At 38.2% G+C, this 25,473-nt stretch overlaps 1 protein-coding gene across 2 annotated transcripts in view; it reads right to left on the bottom strand.

The window, feature by feature from the left end:
- Positions 1-25,473, bottom strand: part of ZNF292 (zinc finger protein 292) — a 93,333-nt gene that overhangs the window by 44,650 nt on the left and 23,210 nt on the right. For both annotated transcript variants that reach the window (XM_042986773.1, XM_042986772.1), the window contains exon 2: positions 74-228. In XM_042986773.1, coding sequence (XP_042842707.1) covers positions 74-228 — 155 coding nt within the window. The remainder of the gene's footprint in view (positions 1-73; positions 229-25,473) is intronic.

Raw genomic sequence — 25,473 nt, 5'->3', positions numbered from 1 at the left:
ATAAAAGACTGAAGTACAGAATTAAAACAAAAGAGCTGTATCTGATTTTTTATTTACTCAAAGGTCTACTCACAATGCCAAGCGTTCCAGAACCAATGCTACATTTTCACATTCAGAGGTAAGATAAGGTCGGGCTTTAACATAACTTTGGATAGCCACTGTGTATACCTCCAATAAAGGTAAAGGATCTTCTGAAGTTTTCCATTTCTCTGCATATTCAAGGAGTGTCTGTTTTGGAAGGAATAATAAAAAATATTCAACGTAAATCAAAATACATACTGGCTAATCAGTTTTTCTCTCCTCCCTGAGAAATTCTGAAAAATAACATGCTTTATCTGTGAAAACAAAAAGTAGCTTATACCAATTAAATTATTAAAAGTAATAAAGCCATAGTCTTATTTCTAGCAGCTCTCTAGAGGAGAAAAGATTAGTGTTAACTCATCCAACAACAGCATCATTTCATGAAGGATGACTTCTTTAGTCAAAATGTCACCTTTCACCCCCAAACTTCTAAGATTTAAAAGTTGTTTTAAAAACAAGATACCTAGACCAGCTTGACCAGGAGGCATGTAGTAAAGAATTTCAAATATTTACACTTTTATTTTTCATATAGGGAGCATAAAATTGAATACCTAAAATAAATAAATTGCATATATGGTCAGAAGAAATGTAACTTTTCAGTTAACAAAAAATAACGGTACAACATATTGTTATTTTTTATGACAAGTTTTATCATTTTAAAAAAATCATCTAAAGAACTTCAACAAATATAAAGTCAAATAACTTGTATAATAAAGTGCTTATTTTTTTTTAAATAAAAACTACTCCTCATCCCTTAATGAAGTAAATATTTCAAATGCACCATATCAGAATTACTAAAAGGAAAAAACCCTGTTTATTCTATAGAAAGAAGAGATGGGATAAACTGGCAGCAGCATTTAAGCAGACACCCACATTTAAGATTCTACAACTATTAAAATCGTGGGTTACTAAAAAGTATTATCTAAAAGGTTCTATAAGTATGCTAAATAAAGGCCTCTAATTGTTTTTATAATATAGAAAACTGCCATAATTGGTCCTCTTCACACTTCAAGATTTAAGACTCGTCTTATCACATGTGTAAATTCAGTGTCCTTTCCTAGGAAAGAGGGTATCTTGAATGAAAACTCCATGAGGGCTTATATTCTTTGGCCTACAGAAGCAGTTTTTAAAAAATATGTAGGGGCGCCTGGGTGGCTCAGTTGGTTGAGCATCTGACTTCGTTCAAGGTGATGATCTCACAGTTCATGAGGTCAAGCCCCACGCTGGGCTCTGTGCTGACAGCTCGGAGCCTGGAGCCTGCTTTGGATTCTGTGTCTCCCTCTCTCTGCCCCTTCCCTGCTCGTGCTCTGTCTCTCTCTGCCTCTCAAAGATGAATAAATGTGAAAAAAAAAAAAAAAAGAAAAGAAAAAAAAAAGTAAAAATATGTAGATAGGTAAGAAGGTAGGAAGGAAGTTAGGAAGGAGGAAGGAAGAAATTACATTCTACCATTAAACACTCAAATCACTGCCTTGTCTTCTCTACTACCTCTAATAGTAGTTAAGTGATCAGAGAGGATAAGGAAGGAAGAAAGGACTAGAAAGGGTAATCTGGTAAATTTAAGAGCAATGTAGCAACAACTCACTTTATGAGCAGTCATACATATATCCACAGACCCTGACCCTCTCCAAGTTGGACAGAAGTGCAGGTAACCTGGAGACCCAAGCACTCACTTGGCCACTGATATCGGAAGTGAGGACAATCTTGAGGGACTGAATCCTTTAACCTATGGAATCTGATGCTAAGTTCAGGTAGTTAGTGTCAGGCTTTAATTGTAGAACACCTATTTGGTTTTGGAGAGTTAGAGAAATAGTATTGGGAAAAACCATTTATTTCATGTTAGCAGTAAAAAAAAAAAAAAAATTCCTGCAACAAAACTTTTAAAAATCTAAACAAAAGCTACCAACTGAATGGAAAGATCTGCATTTAGAGGTTCTTCTGTGATTATCTATTTCTAGGAATGAAATGGAGTATAATATTCTGTGTTTCACACATGCAAATGTTGGCAAGGTTGGTTTTAATGTTTTCCTTGGACATTTTATGATGATGTGACAGAGGATGACCTTACTCACATGTTCAAGAATTTCAGAAGTAACACCAACGATGCATACAATTCTTACTTCAGCTAGCACTTGTTTTTCTACAAAAAGTTATTAAGTATCATTTTCCTTTTTCTGGAAAAACATGTTTAGATGTCTAGGGAATTTCATGCCTGGCAAATGTTCCTAATCTAACATAGATTAGATTGAACACTTAGGCCTCTTGCAATAATGAATCAATTTCCATAATAATAATAGCTTTTGCTAGAAGAGAAAATATATCATACCAATTTCCCAATAGTTCTGAAATTGTAAGCTTCCTTTTTAAAATTATCTCCTAACCTCCCCCCAAAAAAAACCCTAAAGAAGGTGATATATTTCTACATATATATACATATCCAGGCATACCTCATTTTACCGCACTTCACTTTATTATGGTTCAAAGGTATTGTTTTTTTGTTTTTTTTTGCTTTTTGTTTTTTTTTACAAATTGAAGGTTTTGGCAACTTTGCATTGAGCAAGTCTATCAGCACAATTTTTCCAACAGTATTTACTTACTTTGTGTCTTTGTCACATTTTGGTAATTATTGCAATACTTCAAAATTTTTCATCATTTTTATTTTGTTTGTTACGGTGCTCAGTGATCTTTGATGTCACTACTGGAATTCTTAGGGCACCACAAACTGTATTCATAGGACAGTGAACTTAATCTATAAACGCTGCATGTGTTCTGACTGCTCCACCAACCATCTCTCTCCTTCTCCTTGGGCCTCCCTATTCTCAGAGACATAACAATATTGAAATTAGGGCAATTAACCCCGCTGTGGCGTCTAAGTATTCAAGAGAAAGAAGAGTTACATGTCTCTCTCTTTACATCAAAAGCTAGAAATGACTAAGCTTAATGAGGAAGGCATGTCGACAGCCAAGACAAGCTTAAAGCTAGGTCTCCTGTGCCAAACAGCCAAATTATGAATGCAAAGCTAAAGTTCTTGAAGGAAATGAAAAGTGCTACTTCCATGAATACATGGATGCTAATAAAGTGAAACAGTCTTATTACTGATAATGCAGAAAGTTTTAGTGGTCTGAATAGAAGGTCACCAGCCACAACATTCCCTAAACCAAAGACCCTAACTCTCCTCAATCCATGACAGAGAGGTGGGTAAACTGCAGAAGAAATGTTTGAAGCCAGCAGAGGTTGGTTCAAGAAAAGGTTTAAAGAAAAGAAGCCATCTCTGTAACATAAAAGTGTAAGGTGAAGCAACAGTGCTGATAGAGAAGCTACAGCAAGTTATCCAGAAGATCTAGTTAAGATCATTAATGAAAGTGGCCACAGTAAAACAACAGATTTTCGTGTAGACAAAACAGCCTTCTATTTCAAGAAGATGCCATGTAAGACTTTCTTAGCTAGAAGGGAAAAGTCAATGCCTGGTTTCAAAGCTTCAAGGGATAGGCCAACTCTCTTGTCAGGGCCTAATACAGCTGGCGACTAAGCTGAAGCCCATGCTAAAGATTCTAGGGCCCTTAAGAATTATGCTAAAACTACACTGACTGCTTGAGCTCTACAAATGGAACAAAGCTTAAGGGATAACATATCTGTTTACAACATGGTTTACTGAATATTTTAAGCCCACTGTTGAGAAAAAGATTCCTTTCAAAATCTTATCACTCACTGACAATGCACCTGGTCACCCAAGAGCTATGTCAGAGATGTACAAGATTCATGTTGTTTTCATACCTAACACAACATCTGTTCTGCAGCCCATGAATCAAAGAGTTACTTCAACTTTTAATTATTATTTAAGAAATACATTTCATAAGGCTAGAACTAACTGCCCTAAATAGTGATTCTTCTGATGGATCTGAGCAACATAAACTGAAAACATTCTGGAAAGGATTAACCATTCGAGATGCCATTAAGGACATTTGTGATTCATGAAAAGATATCAAAATATCAACATTAAAAGGAGTTTTGGGGCACCTGGATGGCTCAGTTGGTTAAGTGTCCGACTCCTGATTTAGGCTCAGGTCATGATCTCATAGTCTGTGAGATGGAGCCCTGTGTCAGGCTCCATGCTGGCAGCACAGAGCCTGCTTGGGATTCTCCACCCCCATCCCCTCGTTCCTACCCACCTGCATGTACGTATACTTGCTCTCTCTCTCAAAATAAATAAGCATTCTTATTTTAAGAAAATGTCACTGTCACCCCAAACTTTAGCAACTATTATTCTGATCAGTCAGCAGCTACCATCAAAGCAAAACTCTCCACTTGCAAAAAGATTATGACTCGCTAAAAGCTCAGATGATGGTTAGCATGTTCTAGCAATTTTTTAAACTAAGTACATATTTTTTAGACTGAATGCTACTGCACACTAAATAGACTGCAGTATAGTATAATTTTATAAGCACTGGGAAACCAAAGAAATTATTTAAAAAAAAATTTTTTTTAACATTTATTTCTGAGAGACAGAAAGACACAGAGCATTAGCAGAACAGGGGCAGAGAGAAGGAGAGACAGAATCCGAAGCAGGCTCCAGGCTCTGAGCTGTCAGCACAGAACCTGATGCTGGGCTCAAACCCACAAACCGTGGGATCATGACCTAAGCCGAAGTCAGACGCTTAACTAACTGAGCCACCCAGGCTCCCCAAAACCAAAAAATTTATTGAACTCACTTTACTGTGATATTTGCTTTATTGTAGTGGTCTGGAATTGAACCTCCAATATCTTTGAGGTATGCTTGTATCTACATTTTCCCCAAGACCTAAACTTCTGAATATGTCTAGCTCTGCAAAGGGTATATGAATTCTGTTCTCCTGTCCTCAGATGAAAGAAGTTTTTAAGCTTAATTCTAATATGTAACCAAACATGAGTTCTTTTGGGTTTAACAGAGTCTGACTGAATTGATGAGAAATATAACTGACAAATTACGGAATGTTAGATCCAGAAAGTACCTTAAAAACCATTTTTTTTTTTTAACCTCATTTTACAGATGAGAAAAGAGGGAGAGGAAGCAGACTCTGGTGAAAAGGAGACCATTTAGGTGGCTATTTAATAGTGTGGGAAAAACTTAAGTAGGGAGAGGGTAGAAAGATGACAACATACTGAGATGTTATGAAAAAAGTGATGACATGCTTGCTCATAAGGATTACATATAAGAGCATAAGTTAAAAAGTTGGTTAAAAAGCAAATATGTAAAAAAAAAAAAAAGAGCAAATATCTATGTGTATAAGGCTTTGAGCATTGGTATTCATAGAAGTATATTAATAGTAGAGGTTCCCTTGTTTCTCAAGACACTAAGATCAGCAGAACCACTGTGAAACTGAAAAAATCCCCAACATAACTGGTTATTAAATTATATTTCTTCAATTAAAAAAGTTACTTATTTATATCTACTTTATACAAGGGCTTTTAGGTGGGAATCTCAGACTGATCAGACTCATATTCTTTTCAGAGAATCAGAAAAGACTTTAAAGATCATTTAATTCTGTTTTACAGAGTAGTAATTAAAGGGTCCAGTGACCTGCACACTATGAATAGAACTGGTAATTAGCAAAGCCAGGCACCCTTACTCTCTGTGAAACATTCTGTCCGCTACAAACAAATATGGTTTGTGGTAATGTTAAGAGAACTATAAATCTGTGGTGTTACTTTATAATTACAAAGTACCTTTTACCTGTATTGCTTCAATTATGCCTCATAACAATAAGAGGAAATACTACTTATCCAATTTGCCAGCCATCCTAGGATTAAGTAACTTCTTTATCAATTAAGCTTATTTTATTTTATTTTTTAATGTTTATTTTATTTTTGAGACGGAGACAGAACATGAGTGGGGGAGGGGCGGAGAGAGAGGGAGACACAGAATCTGAAGCAGGCTCCAGGCTCTGAGCTGTTAGCACAGAGCCTGATGCGGGGCTCAAATTCATGGACCATGAGATCATGACCTGAGCCAAAGTCAGACACTTAACTGACTGAGCCACCCAGGCACCCCGAATTAAGCTTATTTTAGTTGGAAGTAAGGAAATTCAACTCAAAGCAGCATACACTAAGAAAGGCTTCTCACATAACAAGAAATTAAGAGGAAGTTCCTGGACTGGTCAGCATAGTAGCTCAACAATGTCTTTAAGACTATGACAAGCACTGAGTGTCACATGTAAGTAATGAATCACTAAAGCCTACACCTGAGATTAATATGACACTGTATGCTAACTAACTGGAATTTAAATAAAAACTTGAAAGAAAAATAAAATACAAACAAACAATAAAAATAAAACACAATGCCTTCAAGAATGCACATATGCCTTCATTCAGGTCTCCAGTCCTTAAGAGAGTGAAACAGGTTTCTTATCCAGACTCAGCAGTTACCAGAAAGATGAGATCATCTCTTCTAGTACATCTCATTTAGGAACAAGGAAACCGTTCCCAAAAAAAACCAAACCCAATTCCCATCAGATTTCTCCTCAGGTCTCAATGGCCAGAATGGCATCACACACCCATGTCGAAAATCCCCCAGCCACAATGGAACCCTATGGTTGAGTTTTAAACCAATCAGAACTCACTCTCTAACGCTGGAGATAGGGCTTGAATCTCACACAAAGCCAAGTGGAGGAAGGAAACTATGAATAAAATCAGGGTTCTATTAGGAAAGTAAGGGAGGGGCCAGTCTCACACTTTGGTTGTTTCACTATTGGTTTTTTCTGTCCACATGCCCTCAGGAATAAGTGAGGGGCGCCTGGGTGGCTCAGTTGGTTGAGCATCTGACTTTTGATTTTGGTTCAGGTCATGATCTCAAGGTCTGTGAGTTCAAGCCCTGCGACAGGCTCTGAGCTAGTAGTGTGGAGCCTGCTGTGCTCTATGCTGACAGCGCAGAACCTGCTTGGGATTCTGTCTCCCTTTCTGTCTGGCCCTCCCCTGTTCATGTGCACACTCACGCTCTCACTCTCTCCCTCTCAAAATAAATGAACTTTTTTTTTTTTTTTTTTTTTTTTTTAAAGATCCTCTCTCTCCCTCAAAAAAAAGTCACTATGATCTAGTTTTGGGAGGAGTGGGAAGGGGTGGATAATACAGAAGATAAAAGATAGGGAAAGAAACAAAGTTTTTCTGTAAGGCACCAGATTGTTTCCATTAACGAGTAAACTATAAGTATGGCAGGAAAATTTAAAACCATGTTATATGAAGAATGACTGATGGAACTAATATTGCTTAATCTGGATAATAAATAACATTTACTGAATATTTACTAAAGACTAGGTGCTATTCTGAGAGCTTTACATGTAATACCTATCAGCAATTAGATAAATTACAGTAATATACTTATATTAAAAATGAACAAACTGGGGCACAAAAAGATTAAAGTAACAAGTCCCAAGACTACAGAGCTAGTTAAGAGGCAAAGAAGAGATTCCAACACTTTGGCTTTGGAGCCTGAGTTCTACTAAGTTCTATATTTCTGAAGAAATTTTTGATTCACAGCCAAATTCACATATTTGAAGACTTGTCACATAAGAGTAGTTTTCTTCTGTGTGATCTCACAGAACAAACCAGGACCATTAGGTTAACAAACCAGGACCATTAGGTTAAAGTTTGAAGGAGATATATTTCTACTTCCTCTGAGGCAGAGTCATCAAACAATTAGAGTTAACCAAAACAGGACAGATTAGCCTCCTGGGACAAGAGGACAGATCACAGTTATTCAAGTAGGAGCAAGACTACTCTGAGTTCAGAATGCTGGAGAGGAGTCATCTTTTGGAGACGCATTCTATCATAGTGGAGAAGATACACTTACTGTGTGTGTGGGGGGGAGGGTGGGTGGGTGGGTGGTGGGGGGTTGGAAACTGGTGGTTCACAGAGGTTTTGATTACTGTATTATTTTTAGATTATTTGAGTTTCTAATCCTTAAAAATAAGCTTGGGGCACCTGGGTGGCTCAGTCAGTTAAGCGTCCAACTCTTGATTTCAGCTCAGGTCACGATCTCACACTTTGTAAGTTCAAGCCCCGCATTGGGCTTGCACTGACAGTGAGGAGCCTTTTTGGGATTTTTTCTCTGTCCTTCTCTCTCTCTCTCTCTCAAAATAAATACAGTTAAAAACTAATAATAATAATAGTCTTAACAAAATTTGATTTCTGGCTTTTCTTTCTAAAAAAATTAAAAAGTGCTGGCAACCTTAGCCCCATATACTACCATCACAACAACTGGCTGGAGCAGAGTTATGAGTCAAGGTCCTCTGGCATGGACTCTCTGGTTGCTCTGAGCCTCACCTAGCTGCCTCCCTCTTTAAGGGACCTATTTGACCCCTACGAGGTATTTGTGGAACAAGCCTAGAGAGGAGAAAGAAATACAAGTAAAAGAAAGGTTAAAGATAATGCTGCAACAGGATCTCTAATGCAGTGTTTTACAACCTGTCCGCCCCCCTCCCCGCCACTCCCCCATCATCCTCTCCCTAAGGAACCTTTTTTTCCCACTAACCATCCCCCATCTCCAATGAAATGTTAATACCCAGACGTACTGTATGAGCCACAAACTATTGTTATAGCTAAGGGTTTTGTTTTGTTGTTGTTTGGTTTTTTCTTTTTTCTTTTCCTCTCGAAGAGCCAATTTTCACCCCCTGAGAATAAAAATGCACACTTTAAAATTCTGGCTCTTAAACTGATTTCTCAGGGGCTAAATCAGCAGAGACTGGAACATATATACACTAGGTAGACAGACATTATACATTTCCAGCAGCTTCTTTTTGTTCCTCTAAGGATTATCAGGAGAGAAAACAAAAAAAGTTTTGAATAAAACCATAGGAGTGTTAAATTTAGTGAACATAAGGATTAAATTCCTTATGAAGATTAAAAGGATTAAATGTCTTATGTAGAGCTAAGACTAATGGAGTGTTGGATATGTTTATACTGTCATATTCAGCTCCAATTTATATCTAGGACTTCTAGAATAGAAGCTCTCAAAAGTTTTGATCTCATGACTCTACTCTTAAGAATTACTGAGGATACCAAAGATTGTTTTTTATGTGAGTTACAACCATTGATACTTAACCATATTAGGAATAAAAACTTAGATTTTTAAACTATACATTTGAGTGGATTTTAAAAAATAATAAACCTATTGCACATTACTACAAATAAGGCATTTGTAGTGAAAAAAAGCTTTTCAAAAAATTAGTAAAAGAATGTCATTATTTTACATTTTTCAAACTTCTTCATTGTTTGACTTAGAAAAAACCAGGATTCTCCTATCTATTTCTGCATTTAATCTGTTGCAATATCACACAGCACGTAACCTCTGGAAGACTCCACTGTATACAAGTGAATGAAGACAAATAACATCTTATAGTTTTGACCTTTTGGATCCCCTGAGCATTTGCTGTGTAATACTCTTTAAATTTCAAAGTTATTAAAATTTGTGTGAAAAATTGTTGGCCTGGATACATACATTTTTGCACCATGCTCTCTCCAAACTTCAGTAATTGTTTTAAAGTAGGATAAACCCACAAAAACTAAGAAAATAGAAATGGAGGAAAGAAACAAAATTTTAAACACTGAAAAGCATATGGAAGAGTGGCACTCTTAAGAAAAGTGACTGCTAAGGAGGCTATACATAAAGACACTAACTGCAGGATCACCAAAGGGCTCAGGAATTGGGAGCATTAGGTGCCTCTGGAAATGCGAGTGAGGATGGGTCTAGGAAGAGGTTGAAAGTCTATTTAAGGGGCTAAGCCTCTCTGATCTCCTAGTCCCTCTCCACAGCTGGGTGACCCAAGCTAGGAACTGTTCCTCTCTATTGCCAGCAGTAGCTTATTCTGTAGATAAGCGTACATTTGTTTGTTTGTTTGTTTGTTTGTTTGTTTGAAGGCGTCAGTGCACAATTGAGGGGAGATATCTTACTTTCATAACAAGGCATCAAAGTCAACTTTACACAATGACTATACAAAAAGGTCCCCTTTTCAAGCCCTTTTCCACAACTCGTAGCCAGAGCCTCCAGAGGCCTTAGTGGAGTCCTCTTCTGGGAACTCAAGAGAAAAGACCCAAAGATTCTGCCAAGCCTTTCCCAGGAAAAGAAATAAGCTCCTTACGGTAAAGACCACAACACACCCTACTCACAGGCTTGAAACTCTGAATCAGTTTTTCAGTAGTCTACCTTTAAATATGGACAGTGAAGGACCACTAGACATTTAAGGAAAGCATCTAATAGTGAGAGATCAAAACAAACAGTAAGACAAAACAAAACAAAAAGCCCAAAAAACAAAAAAGAAACTTGGAGTAAGCAGAGACTATGAGAGAAGACAATCCAAAAAATTATCATTACACCAAAAACAGTAATGATGCAGCAATACCATCCCATCCAAAGCAATCTACACATTTAATGCAATCTTTATCAAAATACAAGTAGCATTTTTCACAGAGCTAGAACGAACAATCCTAAAATTTGTATGGAACCACAAAAGACTCCGAACAGCCAAAGTATTTAAAAAAAAAAAAAAAAAAAAAAAAAAAAAAGCAAAGCCGGAGGCATCATGATTCTGGACTTCAAGCTATATTACAAAGCTGTAGTCATCAAGACAGTATGGTATTGGCACAAAAACAGACACACAGATCAATGGAACAGAACAGAAAACCCAGAAAAGGACCCACACTATATGGTCAACTAATCAACAAAGCAGGAAAGAATATCCAACGGAACAAAGAAAGTCTCTTCCAGAAATGGTGTTGGGAAAACCGGACAACGAAGAATTAAACTGGACCACTTTCTTATACCATATAAAAAAATAAACTCAAAATGATAAAAGACCTAAATGTGAGACAAGAAACCATCAAAATCCTAGAGAAGAACACATACAGAAACCTCTTTGACTTCAGCCATAGCAACTTCTTGCTTGACGTGTTCTGATGACAAGGGAAAAAAGTTAACATGAACTACTGGGACTTCATCAGAATAAAAGGCTTCTGCACAGCAAAGGAACAATCAACTAAAAGGCAGCCTTAGGAATGGGAGAAGATATCTGTAAATGACATATCCAATGAAGAGTTAGTATCCAGGAGCGCCTGGGTGACTCAGTTAAGTGACCAACTCTTGATTTCAGCTCGGGTCAAGATCCCATGGTTCGTGAGCTCAAGCCATGCCGACAGCACAGAGCCTGCTTGGGATTCATTTCCTCTCTCTCTCTCTTTCTCTGCCCCTCTCCCCTTGCACTCTCTACTCTCTCAAAATAAATAAACATTTAAAAAATAATAATAGCAGAAATGAAATTCTCAAAGAACTGGAAGATACCTTGAGGAAATTTCCCCAACAAGTAACAGGGATAAGAAAATGTGGAGAACAGTGCTCCAGGTCCCGTAATTAAAAACAGGTATTCCAGAAAGTCAAAACAGAGAAACGTAGGGAGAAGAAAGTAAATTTCCTAGAACCTAAGGACGTGAATTTTAATGAAAAGACCCAATAAGTGCCCATCACAATTCGTGAATGTAGTCCTATACCAAGGTACTTTTTCATAAAATTTCAGAGCTCAAAGACAAAGAGAGGATCAAAATAAGCTTCAGGAGGGGGAAACAGCAGACTTCTCAACAGCAGCACTGGAGCCAAAGGAAAATAAAGCACTGCATTAAAAACAGAGGGGAAGGGGGGCGCCTGGGTGGCTCAGTCGGTTAAGCATCCAACTTCGGCTCAGGTCATGGTCTCGTGGTTTGTGAGTTCGAGCTCTGCAGTGGGTTCTGTGCTGACAGCTGGGAGCCTGGAACCTGCTTCGGATTCTGTGTCTCCCTCTCTCTCTGCCCCTCCCCCTGCTTGTGCTCTGTCTCTGTCTCTCAAAAATGAATACACGTAAAAAAAAAATTAAAAAAAACAAAAACAAAAAACAGAGGGGAAGGGTGTCTGGGTGGCTCAGTAGGTTAAGAGCCTGACTCTTTGATTTTTGGCTCAGGTCATGATCCCAGAGTTGTGGGATCGAGTCCCACGTCCGGCTCCTTGCTGAGCAAGGATAGAGCCTGCTCAAGATTCTCTTTCTCCCCTCCTCTGTCTCTCTCCCCCACTCCTGCTTTCTCTCTGTAAAATAAAAACTTTTAATAAAAAAAAAAAAAAAAAACTGAGGGGAAATTATTTCCATCCAGCCATCAAAAGTATTAAGACAGAAAAGTCAGGGGTGCCTGGGTGGCTCAGTTGGTTAAGCATCTGAGTCTTAATTTTGGTTCAGGCCCCACATGGGGCTCTGCACTGACAAGTGTGGAGCCTGCTTGGGATCCTGTCTCCCCTTCTCTCTGCCCCTCCCCCATTCATACTCTCTCTCAAAAAAAAAAGAAAAGAAAAATCATCTCAGACATGCAAGTTCCTAAAAATTTTACCTTCTAAGCACCTTTTTTCAGGATGCTACTATAGGGGGAATTTCACCAAAATGAGAGAATAAACCAGGAAAGGAGTATGAGTAATATCTAGGAAAAAGGAGTATCTAACAAAGAGAGGCAATGAAGATCCAAGAAGAAAGCTGTGTTAACAGGCCTGAAGAATAAATGCAACACAACAGACAGCTCTAGGAGGAATTTCTTGAAGATGAACCTGATAGACTACCTAATGTGCCTGAATAAGCTGAGAGGAGATTTATACAACTAAGGAAGACTTTGGATTGAATTTAATACATACATAGAAAATTTAGCTAAGAAAATAAGGTAAGTCTACAGAAAATAGCAATTAAACAATTAGAGAATGAACATTCTTTACCAACACAAATAAAACACAAACTAGACAGTCACAAGAAAAAATTAATATCATACATTTTATTCTTTGAACACAATGAAATAAAATTAGAAACTATTAACCAAAGAATACCCCTACAAAGAAAACTACAAACTTGAAATGTTTAAATGTACCTCTAAATCATGGCTGGAAGAAATCATAAGAGAAATCAGAGAATAATACTTAGACTTGAACTACATCAAAAATACAACATATCAAAATTTGTAGGATGCAGCTAACACAATCTTAAAAGGGAAATTTATAGATGTATATGTTTATACTCCAACTTCTGCTATAGTTTTTTCTTTTAAAAAACCCACAAATTTATTCTAACACAGTTTGAGCAAGACATGAATGTGATTTTTTTTGGTGAGAAACATCAGGTAAAAGCAGAAAACTGAACTCAGCTGAAGTGAGCTGTGTAGGAATATGCAAAATACATACAACTAAAAACATGTACCATCTATCTCAGTTCACCAGGTGTGTTATGAGCCATACCTACACAGATGGTATTACACTTTCTTTCTTTTTTTCCTTTTCACATTTTTTTTTTCTAATGTTTACTTATTTTGAGAGAGAGTCAAAGTACGAACAGGGGAAGGGCAGAAAGAGAGGGAGACACAGAATTGGAAGCAGTCTCCAGGCTCTGAGCTGTCAGCACAGAGCCCGATGAGGGGCTCGAACTCATGAACTGTGAGATCATGACCTGAGCTGAAGTTGGATGCTTAACCGACTGAGCCACTCAGGTGCCCCTCTTTTTTTTTTTTTTTTTTTAAGTTTACTTATTTTGAGAGAGAAATTGAGTGTGAGACAGAGAGAGAGAGAGAGAGAGAGAGAGAGAGAGAGAGAGAGAGAGAATGAGCAGGGGAGGAGAAGAGAGAGACAGAGACAGAAAATCCCACACTGCCAGTGCAGAGCCCAATGCAGGGCTCAAACTCATGAACCGTGAGATCATGACCTGAGCTGAAAATCAAGAGCAGACGTTTAACCAACTGAGCCACCCAGGTGCCCCATGGTATTATACTTCCTGTCCAATGTCAAATAACTCTCCTTCCACCACCTCACAATAAGTCGCAAGCTGTATCCCTCCTGATACCCACTTCCACAAGCAAACTTCAGTTCTTGGGTCAAGTACCAAATTCATTTTAGTAGTTATGTATGTCTTAACCACTAAATGTGTATAAAACAGTACTACTGTTTTTAGAAGGTTCTGAGGGGGGAGGGCAGGAGGTAGGAGGGAGGGAGGGAAAGGGAGGAAGGAATGGAGAGACATGAAGTTTTTGAATGTTATGCCTCTAACCCCATTTTCTCCATAAGCCCCATGATTTTTGTTGTGCAATTCTCCACAGCAAGGTAATTGCTAGGAATACATATGTTGTGATAAAGCAAAACTGGCTGCATTAGAAAAGATACAATGAAAAACTTATAGAGGATATTATTGGGACAGAGAAGTCTAAACATATACTGTAATTAGATAGTATTATTGTGTCAATGTTAAATTTCCTGAGTGTGAAGGGGCAGAGAAAGAGAATCCCAAACAGGCTCTCCACTGGCAGTACAGAGCCCAGTACAAGGCTCGAACTCACGAACCTCGAGATCATGACCTGAGCCAAAACCAAAAGTCGGATGCTCAACTGACTGAGTCACCCAGACACCCCCAGACCCTTCTTTTATATAACTCTGGAATATTTCCCATACTGATAGAGAATATTTTCCTATCCCTTGTAACCTGTTTTAACCAAAAGAATGGGGCAGGAGTAATGGAAGTCCAGCTGTAAGTTTAAAACTGTTGCTCTGTCTTCAGCTTCTACTATCAACATGAGAAGATATATCCAGACCACCCTGATCAGGAGGATGAGAAGTAGATGGCAAACTGTTGCTCCAGTTGAGGCCAACCTGTGTCAGTCAACACCCAGCCAACTTCAAACCTGTGCATGAGTCCAGCCAAGACCAGCAGACTGCCTAGCCAACTGTCTCCTGACCTCCAGAAGTGAGCAATACATGCTTACTGTTACACATTAAGATTTTTGTGGTTATTCAGAATTTTGTGAAAACAATGAGGTAGTCAACTTATGTCAACTTAGACAAAGAAGAGAATACACTTGAAGTACAAAATTTTTTAAAAATTAAAATTAAGGGGCGCCTGGGTGGCTCAGTCAGGTAAACATCCAATTCTTGATTTTGGCTCAGCTCATGATCTTACAGTTTGCACATTGAGCCCCAAGTCAGCCCTTGCTGACAGCGTGGAACCTGCTTGGGATCCTCTGCTTCCCCATCTCTGCCCCGCCCCGCTTTGCCCCTCTCCTGCTCACTCCCTCTCTCAAAAATAGATAAATAAATAAGCATCTAAAAATTTAAAAAGTAAAAATAAGAGAAGAAATATATGAAACAAAATAAAGACACAAGAGAAAGGATCAACAAACCCAAACACTGGTCATTTGAAAGACTGAAAAATAAGCCTTTTGACAAAATATATCAAGAAAAAAGAGAAAGTACAAATAAACAAAATTAGGAATGACAAAGGGACACCACTACAGAAACAATAGTTTTTTTTTAACTCTTAAGATAATACATTAAATAACTTTATTCCTTATTTGAAATAGCTTAAAAATCTGAATAGAAAGTATCTTAGAAAAGCTACTAAAACTGTCTCAAAAAGAAGCAGAGTCATTTACTCACTGAAGAAACTAAATCCAATTTTTAAAAATCACCACATGATTTTTATAGGAAAATCCAGGAAACAATCTGTTAGAAAACAGATTTCTTTATTATAGAAACTTTTGGAAAAAAGGAAAGAAAAAAGGGAGGGATGGAAAACTCTCCCAATTCATTGTTTGAGGCTACTATAAACTTGAAAACTGGGCATATGTAGTATGATAAAAGAAAAATCATAGGCCATTCTCACTTATAAACACAAATTTAGGGGTGTCTGGGTGGCTCAGTCCGTTGGGCATCCGACTTCAGCTCAGGTCATGATCTCATGTTTCGTGGGTTTGAGCCCCACATTAGGCTCTGTGCTGACAGCTCAGAGCTTAGAGCCTGCTTCAGATTCTGTGTCTTCCTCTCTCTCTGCCCCTCCCCTGCTTGCATGCTCTCTCTCTCTCTCAAAAATACACAAACATTAAACAGAGATTTAAAAGTCTTAAGTATTACCAAATCAAATCCTGCAATAAACACTTTAAAAAATTTAAAAATACTTTGAAACATGGGATGCCTTAGGTGGCTCAGTTAAGCCATCTGACTCTTGACCTCAGGGTTGTAAGTTTAAGCCCCTTGTTGAGATCCAAGCTGGGCATGAGCCTACTTTTGAAACAATCGCACACTTACAGAAAAGTTGGAAATACAATATAGAGAAAAAAAACTTTCCTGAACCATTTGGAAATTAGTTGCCAACCTGATGCCTCCAGTGCCTTTAAATATTTTAGTGTGTATTTCCTACAAACAAGGACTTCCTATGACATAAACAGAATATGACCATGAGAATCTGGAAATACTGATATGTTAATGCCATTTAATCCTCAGACACCATTCAAGTGTGCCAATTATCCCAACGACCCCTTATATAGAAAAGGATACAGTTCAGAACCATGCAATTTTAGTATCATGCCCCTTCAGTCTCTTAAGACCCACTTAGGATCCTTACACTATCAAAAATTATGGGCCAGTTATTTTGTACAATGTCCCTTAATTTGGGTTTGATATTTTCTCATAATTATATTCATGTTATGCATTTCAGCAGGAACCTGGCAGAAGTGACAGTGAGCGATTTCTTCTTATTGTATCCTATTAAGTGGTGCCTGATTTCAATCTGTCCCATTATGATGCTCACTTTGATCACCTGGTTAAAGGAGGGTCTGCCCTCTTCACTCCCTTTTGGCTCTGACTCAGCATGCTGGAACTAGCTGTCTAAGTAATTCCACTCCTCATCCTTCTCCTCCTGCTTAGGATCTGACATCCTATGCCAAGGTTGCCCCTCTGCAGAAATGCCCCCCTCACCCTGAAGCCCCTGAAGCCCCACCTCAAGCTGCTCCCTTCCCCCTTCAAGGATGCTCTAGTTACCACACTTGGGCTCTAAATCCCCACACACAGCCATGTGAACCACCTCCCTACAGAGCATTCCTCACCTTAAATGGGCTCTGACTCCAGACACGCTGAACTGCTACTCTGTGCAGATACCCTCTTCTCCCAATCTGGGCTTTGACGCTCCCTCTGGGTCAATGCAGCACCCCTACTCCCATCCCCAGATACCCACTTCACCTTACATAACCGATTAAAGATAAGGACTGAATTATTTGGGAAGGGAAGAATGGCTACAATGTATTTTTAAAATGATGTTGGACTCAGTAGGATTCATCCTAGCAATAAGAGGGTGGTTTAAAATTAGAAAAATCTATTTACTGATTTACCATAGTAATAAATTTAAATGAAGAACTATGTGATTATCTCAATATTTACTCAAAAAAAAGGACATATAAAAATACAACCCATTCAAGGTAAAGAAAAAAACAAAACCTTTGCAACAATAAATAAAAGGATATCTCCTTAACATACTTGAGGGTATTCAGTAAAACCCACAGGAAAATGTCATACTTAAGGGTGTAAGGTTAAAAATATTTCCCTTTAAAGTCAGAAACAAAACTAAAATGCCTGCTTCTATTCAATACTATATTTACAATAATCAGTGCACTTAGAAAAAAAGTGACAGTAATAAAGTCTGGAGAGGAAAAATAAAAATGTCATTATTGTTAGACAATGGACGCATAAGAAGCTGAAGGGGGTGCGGCACCTGGGTGGCTCAGTCGGTTGAATGTCCGACTTTGTCCAACTTTGGCTCAGGTCATGATATCACGGTTCGTGAATTCAAGCCCTGTACTGGGTTCGCTGCTGTCAGCACAGAGTCCCCCTCCTCTCTTTCTCTGCCCCTCACCTGCTCATGCTTTCACTCTAAAAAAATAAATAGAACATTAAAAAAAAAGAAGCTGAAGGGAATGTCATATAGTTGCAGTGTATCACAGCAACAGAAAAAAATCAATTCTGTTCACAATAAGTAGAGAATAGAATTGTTCAAAAATACCATTCACAGTAACTAAAAAATTTAACAAAACATTTTTAAGATCTTGTCAGAAAAAAATTATGAAACTTCACTTAAAGACATAAAAGGCGTGCATAAATGGAAATACCACATTTGCAGTAGTAAGACAAAATTTAAAGATCACAATATGACCTAAATTTAATCTATAAAATCAAAGCCAATGCCAATGAAATTCCCCATGGAGTTTTCATAACTTGATAAGTCGACTGTAAAATTCATACAAAAGGAAAAACCAATTTTGAAGAGCCAGGTGGCAGTATTTGCCCTATCAGCTAGCAAAACTTATCCCAAAGGGAAACCAAGACAATGAAATATTAGTACAGGCACAGATGATAGAAGAGAATTCAAGCTTTAAAACAGCACTAGAAATCAGTGCCATTAGAAATCAGTGACTTAAGTATAGAATATTCCTTAACTACTGCTGAAACGACCAGCTTTCCAGGGGAAAAAATTACAACTATTCCCAGCATACAGCAAAATGATATCCCATATGGACTGAATATAAAAATATGAAAAGCAATACTTTAAAACTTTATAAGAAGAAAATATGAGAGAGGAATATCTCAAGGGACAACGAAGGACTTCTCAAACAAGACACAAAACACACAACCATAAAGGAAGACAATGACAACTGCAGCAACATTAGAATTTAAACCTGTGTTGATCAAAATCCCACAAAAATCATCAAATGAAAAGCCACAAATTGGGGAGAAATATTTGCAACCCATACTCCCCCAAAATGCTTAATATATTCATAATATAAAAATAACTCTTCCAAATCAGTTAAAGAAAGAAAGAAAGAAACAAACAAACAAACAAACACATACACAATCCAATTGAAATGGGCCAAGGATAGAAACAATTATCTAAATGGCTAATCAAGTATAAAGACAAAATTGTGATCAACTAAAATCTTGAGTTGACTTTGGGGTAAAAGATGCCTCTGACTAGAATTGGGGAAAGTGAAATGTTAAAAGCATTTCCCTTTAAAGTCAGAAGCAAAATGAAAATGCCTGCTATCACTGCTTCTATTCAATAGTGGGTTGAATAGGGCTAATCAGTGCAATTAGAAAAAGAAACAAAAGTAATAAAGGCTGAAAAGGAAAAATAATAATGTCATTATGGTGGACAATGCATACATAAGAAGTCTAAGAGAATTCCAACTACTAAGAAGCTTTTCAGAAGTCTGACTTAAAGAACTGATGTTCATCTACATCACTTCCAGCTCCCAAATCTGCCTCTGTATCTGAGTTTTGAGCTTTCCATCACTACATTTTCTTCTGGGGGTGCTACTTTTACACACTTTCTTCCAATAGTGAGAATTCAGGAAAGTCTCTTACTTACAATGAAATCCAACATTATTTCATCATCTTACTTCTTATACCATTCTGGCCCTAATACTTTTGCCCCACTTCTTTGTCTACTGTCCTTGGCAAATGGCCAACATCATAGCTATTTCAGGAGCACTTTAGGATTTTCAAAGAATATCAATTATGGGAGCTTCCGGGTTGAACACAAGGAGGTGCTGGGAGAGTGGCGTCCCTGGAGAGGTCATAGAAGCTAGCTCTGTGCCCTTTCCCCTGGCCTTGCCCTATGCATCTCTTCCATCTGGCTATTCCTAAGTTATATTCTTTTAAAATAAACCATTCAGGTGTTGGGAAGATATGTAGTAGCTGAGCACCCTTTCTTCTTAACACCATCCTCAGAATCTGCTTCTGGGATTGCTTTCTCCCCATTCATCTTCTGAAGCAGCCAGGCATGGTGCTCTTTCATAGCAGTGAGGAACACTTCAGGCTCCAGAAAGGCTGTAGTTAATCGGAAGAGCACCATTCTCTCTTGAAAAAAAAGTTGCCGGGGCGCCTGGGTGGCGCAGTCGGTTAAGCGTCCGACTTCAGCCAGGTCACGATCTCGCGGTCCGTGAGTTCGAGCCCCGCGTCAGGCTCTGGGCCGACGGCTCGGAGCCTGGAGCCTGTTTCCGATTCTGTGTCTCCCTCTCTCTCTGCCCCTCCCCCGTTCATGCTCTGTCTCTCTCTGTCCCAAAAATAAATAAAAAAAAAAAACGTTGAAAAAAAAAAATTAAAAGAAAAAAAGTTGCCACTGATATTTTTATTGGATAAAGTTCAAATATGTTTCAATTCACAAAGGCTAATTGTTGAACTAATGTCCTGAAGAAATTGTCCACAGGAGCCAAAGCAGAAGTCTCTGATGCCAGCAGAACTGGCTCCATTAGACCATGGTTCATCCCCTTTTAAAATCAATTGTTTTTCTTCTGCCCTACAAGTATTTTTTTTTCCAAATAAAGAAAAAAGCCTACACTTGTATCAAGTTCTGCACTAATCTGTGTTACACTGCCATCCATGATTTAAAAGGCTAGAATCTTGGATAACCTGTATCACTTTAAAAATACATGTTTTACTATGACAAAAGTCAATTATGAATGACATAATTCACACTCCCATACACTATTTCTAGGGAGTGAGATATCACTCAGAAACTGAGCTTCTGGTAGCTTTCAATCCTAAATAATCTCCAATATGTATGCTATCCTCTCCAGAGCTTCTCAGAGAAGGCCTAGTTTCTTTGTAGCAGTTTGAAACGTGGCATGAACATCAGGACCCCCAAATTTCCTATTTCTTACCCTGACATAGCTCATTAAATTCTAGTTCTTGTAAAGTATATACTTTGCTATAAGCAAGTATCTGGTTACAGATGCAACCAGATCAGTTTCTTGGTGTAGAGGGTGTCAATACTGGATCAGACGATTCACAATGCTCACAAGGGACTCTAATTTCCTATGAAACTCGATGTAATGGAAGTTGTGGTTAAAAAAAGAAAAATGCCTAGGGGTGCCTGGGTGGCTCAGTCGGTTAAGCGTCCGACTTCAGCTCAGGTCATGATCTCGCGGTTTGTGAGTTCGAGCCCCACATCGGGCTCTGTGCTGACAGCTCGGAGCATGGTGCCTGCTTCAGATTCTGTGTCTCCTCTCTCTGCCCCCAAGATGATGGTATTAGGAGGTGGGGCTTTTGACAAGTGATTAGGTCAGAAGGACAGAGCCCTCATGAATATGAGTAGAGCCATTACAAGAGAGATTCGAGAAAGCTCCTCTGCCTTTTCCACACATCAAGAAGGCGCCATCTATGAACTGCAAAGTAGGCTCTCACCAGACAATGAATCTGGCTTGATTCTGGACTCTCCAGTCTCCAAAACTGTGAGAAATGAATTTCTGTTGTTTTTAAGCCATCCAGTTTATGTTATTTTTTTAATGTTTATTTATTTATTCTGAGAGAGAAAGAGAGAGAAAATACACGTGTGTGCAAGAGCAAGCAGGGGAGGGGCAGAAAGAGGAGACAAAGAATCCAAAGCAGGCTCTGAGCTGTCAGCAAAGACAGGTGCCTCTAGAACTTTTAGTAACTATCCTGGATGGTAATAAAATTCATTAGAATCCAGTTTTTTCTGGGGCACCTGTGTGGCTCAGTTAGTTAAGCTTCTGACTTTGCCTCAGGTCATGATCTCCCGATTTGGGAGTTCAAGCCCTCCCTGCATGGGACTCTGTGCTGACTGTGCAGAGCCTCCTTGAAATTCTCTTTCCCTCTCTCTCTGCCCTTCCCCTGTTTGCACTTTCTCTCAAAATTAAAAAACTAAAAACAAAATCCAGTTTTTCCCTACTTATATTTATGCTCACTGATCCATAGAGAGCTTTGATTACAGACAAATAAGTTACCTCTTTTTCCTAGGAAAAATGTTAATCAACATAAACTGAACTATAAGGAGATGTGATCCATTCTCAACATAACAAATGGTAGGGGGACAACTGGATATCCACATACATAAAAGAGAAATGAGACATTTACATCATATATAAAAATTAACTCAAAATGGGCCATACTTAAATGAAGAGCCAAACCTGTAAAACTTCTAGAAAAAAACACAGGATGAAATCTTAGTGACACTGGGTTAGGAAAAGAATTCTTAGATACAACACTAAAAAGCATGATCTAGGGGTGCCTGAGTGGCTCGGTTGGTTAAGCATCCAACTTCAGCTCAGGTCATGATCTCGCAGTCTGTGAGTTCAAGCCCCGCATCAGGCTCTGTACTGACACCTAAGAGGCTGGAGTCTGCTTCAGTTTCAGTGTCTCCCTCTCTCTCTCTCTCTGCCCTCCCACGCTCATGCTCTCTCTCACTCTCAAAAATAGACATTTGATTAAAAAATTTTTATAAAAAAAATAAAAGTATAATGTCTAAAAAGAAACAGTTGATGAATTGAACTTCATCAAAGTTAAAAATTTTACACTTCAAAAAACTCCATTGAAAAATGAAAAGACACATGGGGCGCCTGGGAGGCTCAGTCGGTTAAGTGTCCGACTTCAGCTCAGGTCATGATCTCGCAGTTCCTGAGTTTGAGCCCCGCATCAGGCTCTGTGCTGATAGCTCAGAGCCTGGAGCCTGCTTCGGATTCTGTGTCTGCCTCTCTCTCTACCCCTCCGCTGCTCCCACTCTGTCTCTCTCTCTCTCTCTCAAAAATAAATAAATGTTAAAATTTTTTTTTAAATGAAAAAACACAAATTCAGTAAACTTGCAAGGTATGAAACCAAAATACAAAAATCATTTGCATTTCTAATAATAACATTATTTCTAATTATTTCTATCATGAATTTCTAATAACAAGCTATCTGAAAAAACAATAAAGAACATAATCCCATTGACAATAACATCAAAACCAATAAAATACTTACGAACAAATTTAACCAAGGAGGTGACCTATACCCTAAAAACTCTAAGACATCAATGAAAAAAAAAAAAAAAAAAAAAAAAACCCACAGAAGATACAGGTTTCCCTCACTATCTGAAAGTTCACTTTATGGGTTTGCTTTTACTAAAGACCTATATTAGTACCTGTTTTAAGGTCTTTTACTAAAGACCTACATTAGTACCTGAGAGAAATCTAAAGATGATTTTTGCTTTTATGAAATACCTGCTTCACTTTACACAATTTTGGCTTGTGAAGTTTCACAGCAACGCTCTACTTTAGGCTAGTGGGAGAAACCTGTAAATGGAAAAATATTCCATGCTCATGGATTGGAAGAATATTGTTAAAATGTCTGTAACTACCCAAAGCAATCCACATATTCAATGCAATTCTATCAAAAGTCCAATGACATTTGCCACAGAAATAGAATAAACAATCCTAAAATTTGTATGGAACCGCAAAAGACCCCAAATTACCAAAGCAATCCTAAGAAAGAACAAGGATGGATGCATCAACACTTCCTGGTTTCCAAACTGTATTACAAAGCTACAGTAATCAAAACAGGATGACACTGTCATAAAAAGAGATATATAGATCAGTGGAATATAGAGCCTGGAAATAAACCCATATGTATATGGACAACTAATCTTTTGACAAGGTTGCCAAGAACACACAATGGAGAAAGTCTCTTCAATAAATGCTCTTTGGAAAACTGAATATTCATATACAAAAGAATGAAAGTGGACCCCCATCTCATACCACTTATAAAAATTAACTTGAAATATATTGAAGACAAAAATGTAAATAAGACCAGAAACCATAAAACTCCTAGAAGAAAACAGAAAAAAGCTCCTTAGCAATCACTGCTCTTAGCAATGATTTCTTTTGGAATATGACACCAAAAGCACAGGCAACAAAAGCAAAAATAGACAAGTGGGACTACATCAAACTAGAAAGCTTCAGTAGCAAAGGAAACAATCAACAAAATTAAAAGGAAGCCTATGATATGGGAGAAAATATTTGCAAACTATATACCAATAAGGGGTTCATATCTGAAATGTGTAAGGAACTCATGACTTAAGAACAAAAAAAAAAATCCAACTAAAAAATGGGCAAAGGATGGAGACATTTTCCCCAAAGGAGACACACAAATGGCCAAAAGGTATATATAGGAACAGGTGCTCAGTATCATTCATCAGGAAAATACAAATCAAAACCATAATGAGGGGCGCCTGGGTAACTTAGTTAAGCGTCTGGCTCTGATTTCAGCTCAGGCTCTCAGGGTTGTTAGATCGAGCCCCATGTCAGGCTCCATGCTCTCTCTCCTCTCTCTGCCCGTCACCCAATGGTGTGGGTGCTCTCTCAAAATAAATAAATAAACTTAAAAAAATAATTTATGGTATGTCCATACTATGAAATGTTTCATTTAAAAAGAATGAAGTAGTTTTGAGTCTGCTTTGGAATCTGTGTCTCCCTTTCTCTCTGTCCATCCCCTGCTCATGTTCTATCTCTCAAAAACAAATATTAAAAAAAATTTTTTTTAAAGAGAGACAGCATGCACGGGGAGGGGCAGAGAGAATCTTATGCAGGCTCCACACTCAGTTCAGAGCCTGACTCCAGGCTTGATCTCACAACCCTGAGATCATGGCCTGAGCTGAAATCAAGACACTTAACTGACAGAGCCACCAAGGTGCCCCATAAAATTATTACTGTTACTTAAATTGGCATATTGTGTTAATTGAAGGAGGCTTTTTTTTTTAAAGTAACTTCTTAGTAAGATACAATACATGCCATATGAATTTCATGTTGTATTTTCTTGCAGGAGCTACCCTGAAAGAAAAAATACATATTTGACAGCAACATATGAATTATTTTCTTCCCTATTATTCTTAGTGTTGCAAAAATCCTATTTTCCTTTAAGATGATCAGGTTCATCCCCCTATAATTATCTTTATCTAGCACATTACACCCTCACAGAATTTCACATGTCAAAGAACAAAATGAAATACCATTGTTTCCATTGCAAGTGAGGGGGCAGAATTTGTATTTGTAACTTAAAAAAATTTTTTTTTCTTAACATTTATTTATTTACTTTTGAGAGGGAGAGAGACAGAGGAAGAGAGAGCATGTGCACGCACAAGCAGGGGGAGAAGCAGAAAGAGGGAGACACAGAATCCGAAGCAGGCTCAAGGCTCTGAGCTATCAGCACAGACGTGGGGCTCAAACCTAGAAAGTATAAGATCATGACCTGAGCCAAAGTCAGATGCTCAACCAACGGAGCCACCCAGGCACTCTCTTTTTGTAACTTTTTTGAGAAGTATTTTTTTTCCCTTTCAAAAACATTCACTGTACACATAGCAATTATATCCCAAGTTTTAAAAAATTAGGCTCCTCTACAGAAAAGATCATTTGCGTTTAGGGAAACTTTGGTGACTCAATCGGTTAAGTGTCCAATTCTTTTTTTTTTTTTTTTTCAATTTTTTTCGAGTTTATTTATTTTGGAAAAAAATAAAGTTTATTTTGAGAGAGAGAGAGCACGAACTGAGTAGGGGCAGAGAGACAGGGGAGAGAGAGAATCCCAAGTAGGCACTGCACTGTCAGTGAAGAGCCTAATGTGACGCTTAAACCCACAAACCACAAAATCATGACCTGAGCCGAAAACAAGAGTGGGACTCCCAAATGACTGAGCCACCCAAGTGTCCCAAGCATCCAACTCTTGATCTAGGCTCAGGTCATAATCTCATGAACCCAGCAACTGGGCCCAAAGTAAGCACAGAGTCTGCTTGGGATTCTCTC

This window comes from Panthera tigris, chromosome B2, assembly GCF_018350195.1.
Source record: "Panthera tigris isolate Pti1 chromosome B2, P.tigris_Pti1_mat1.1, whole genome shotgun sequence".
Taxonomy (NCBI): domain Eukaryota; kingdom Metazoa; phylum Chordata; class Mammalia; order Carnivora; family Felidae; genus Panthera; species Panthera tigris.
The sequence above is the reverse complement of the archived record's forward strand: the minus strand, read 5'-3'. Positions and strand labels throughout refer to the sequence as shown.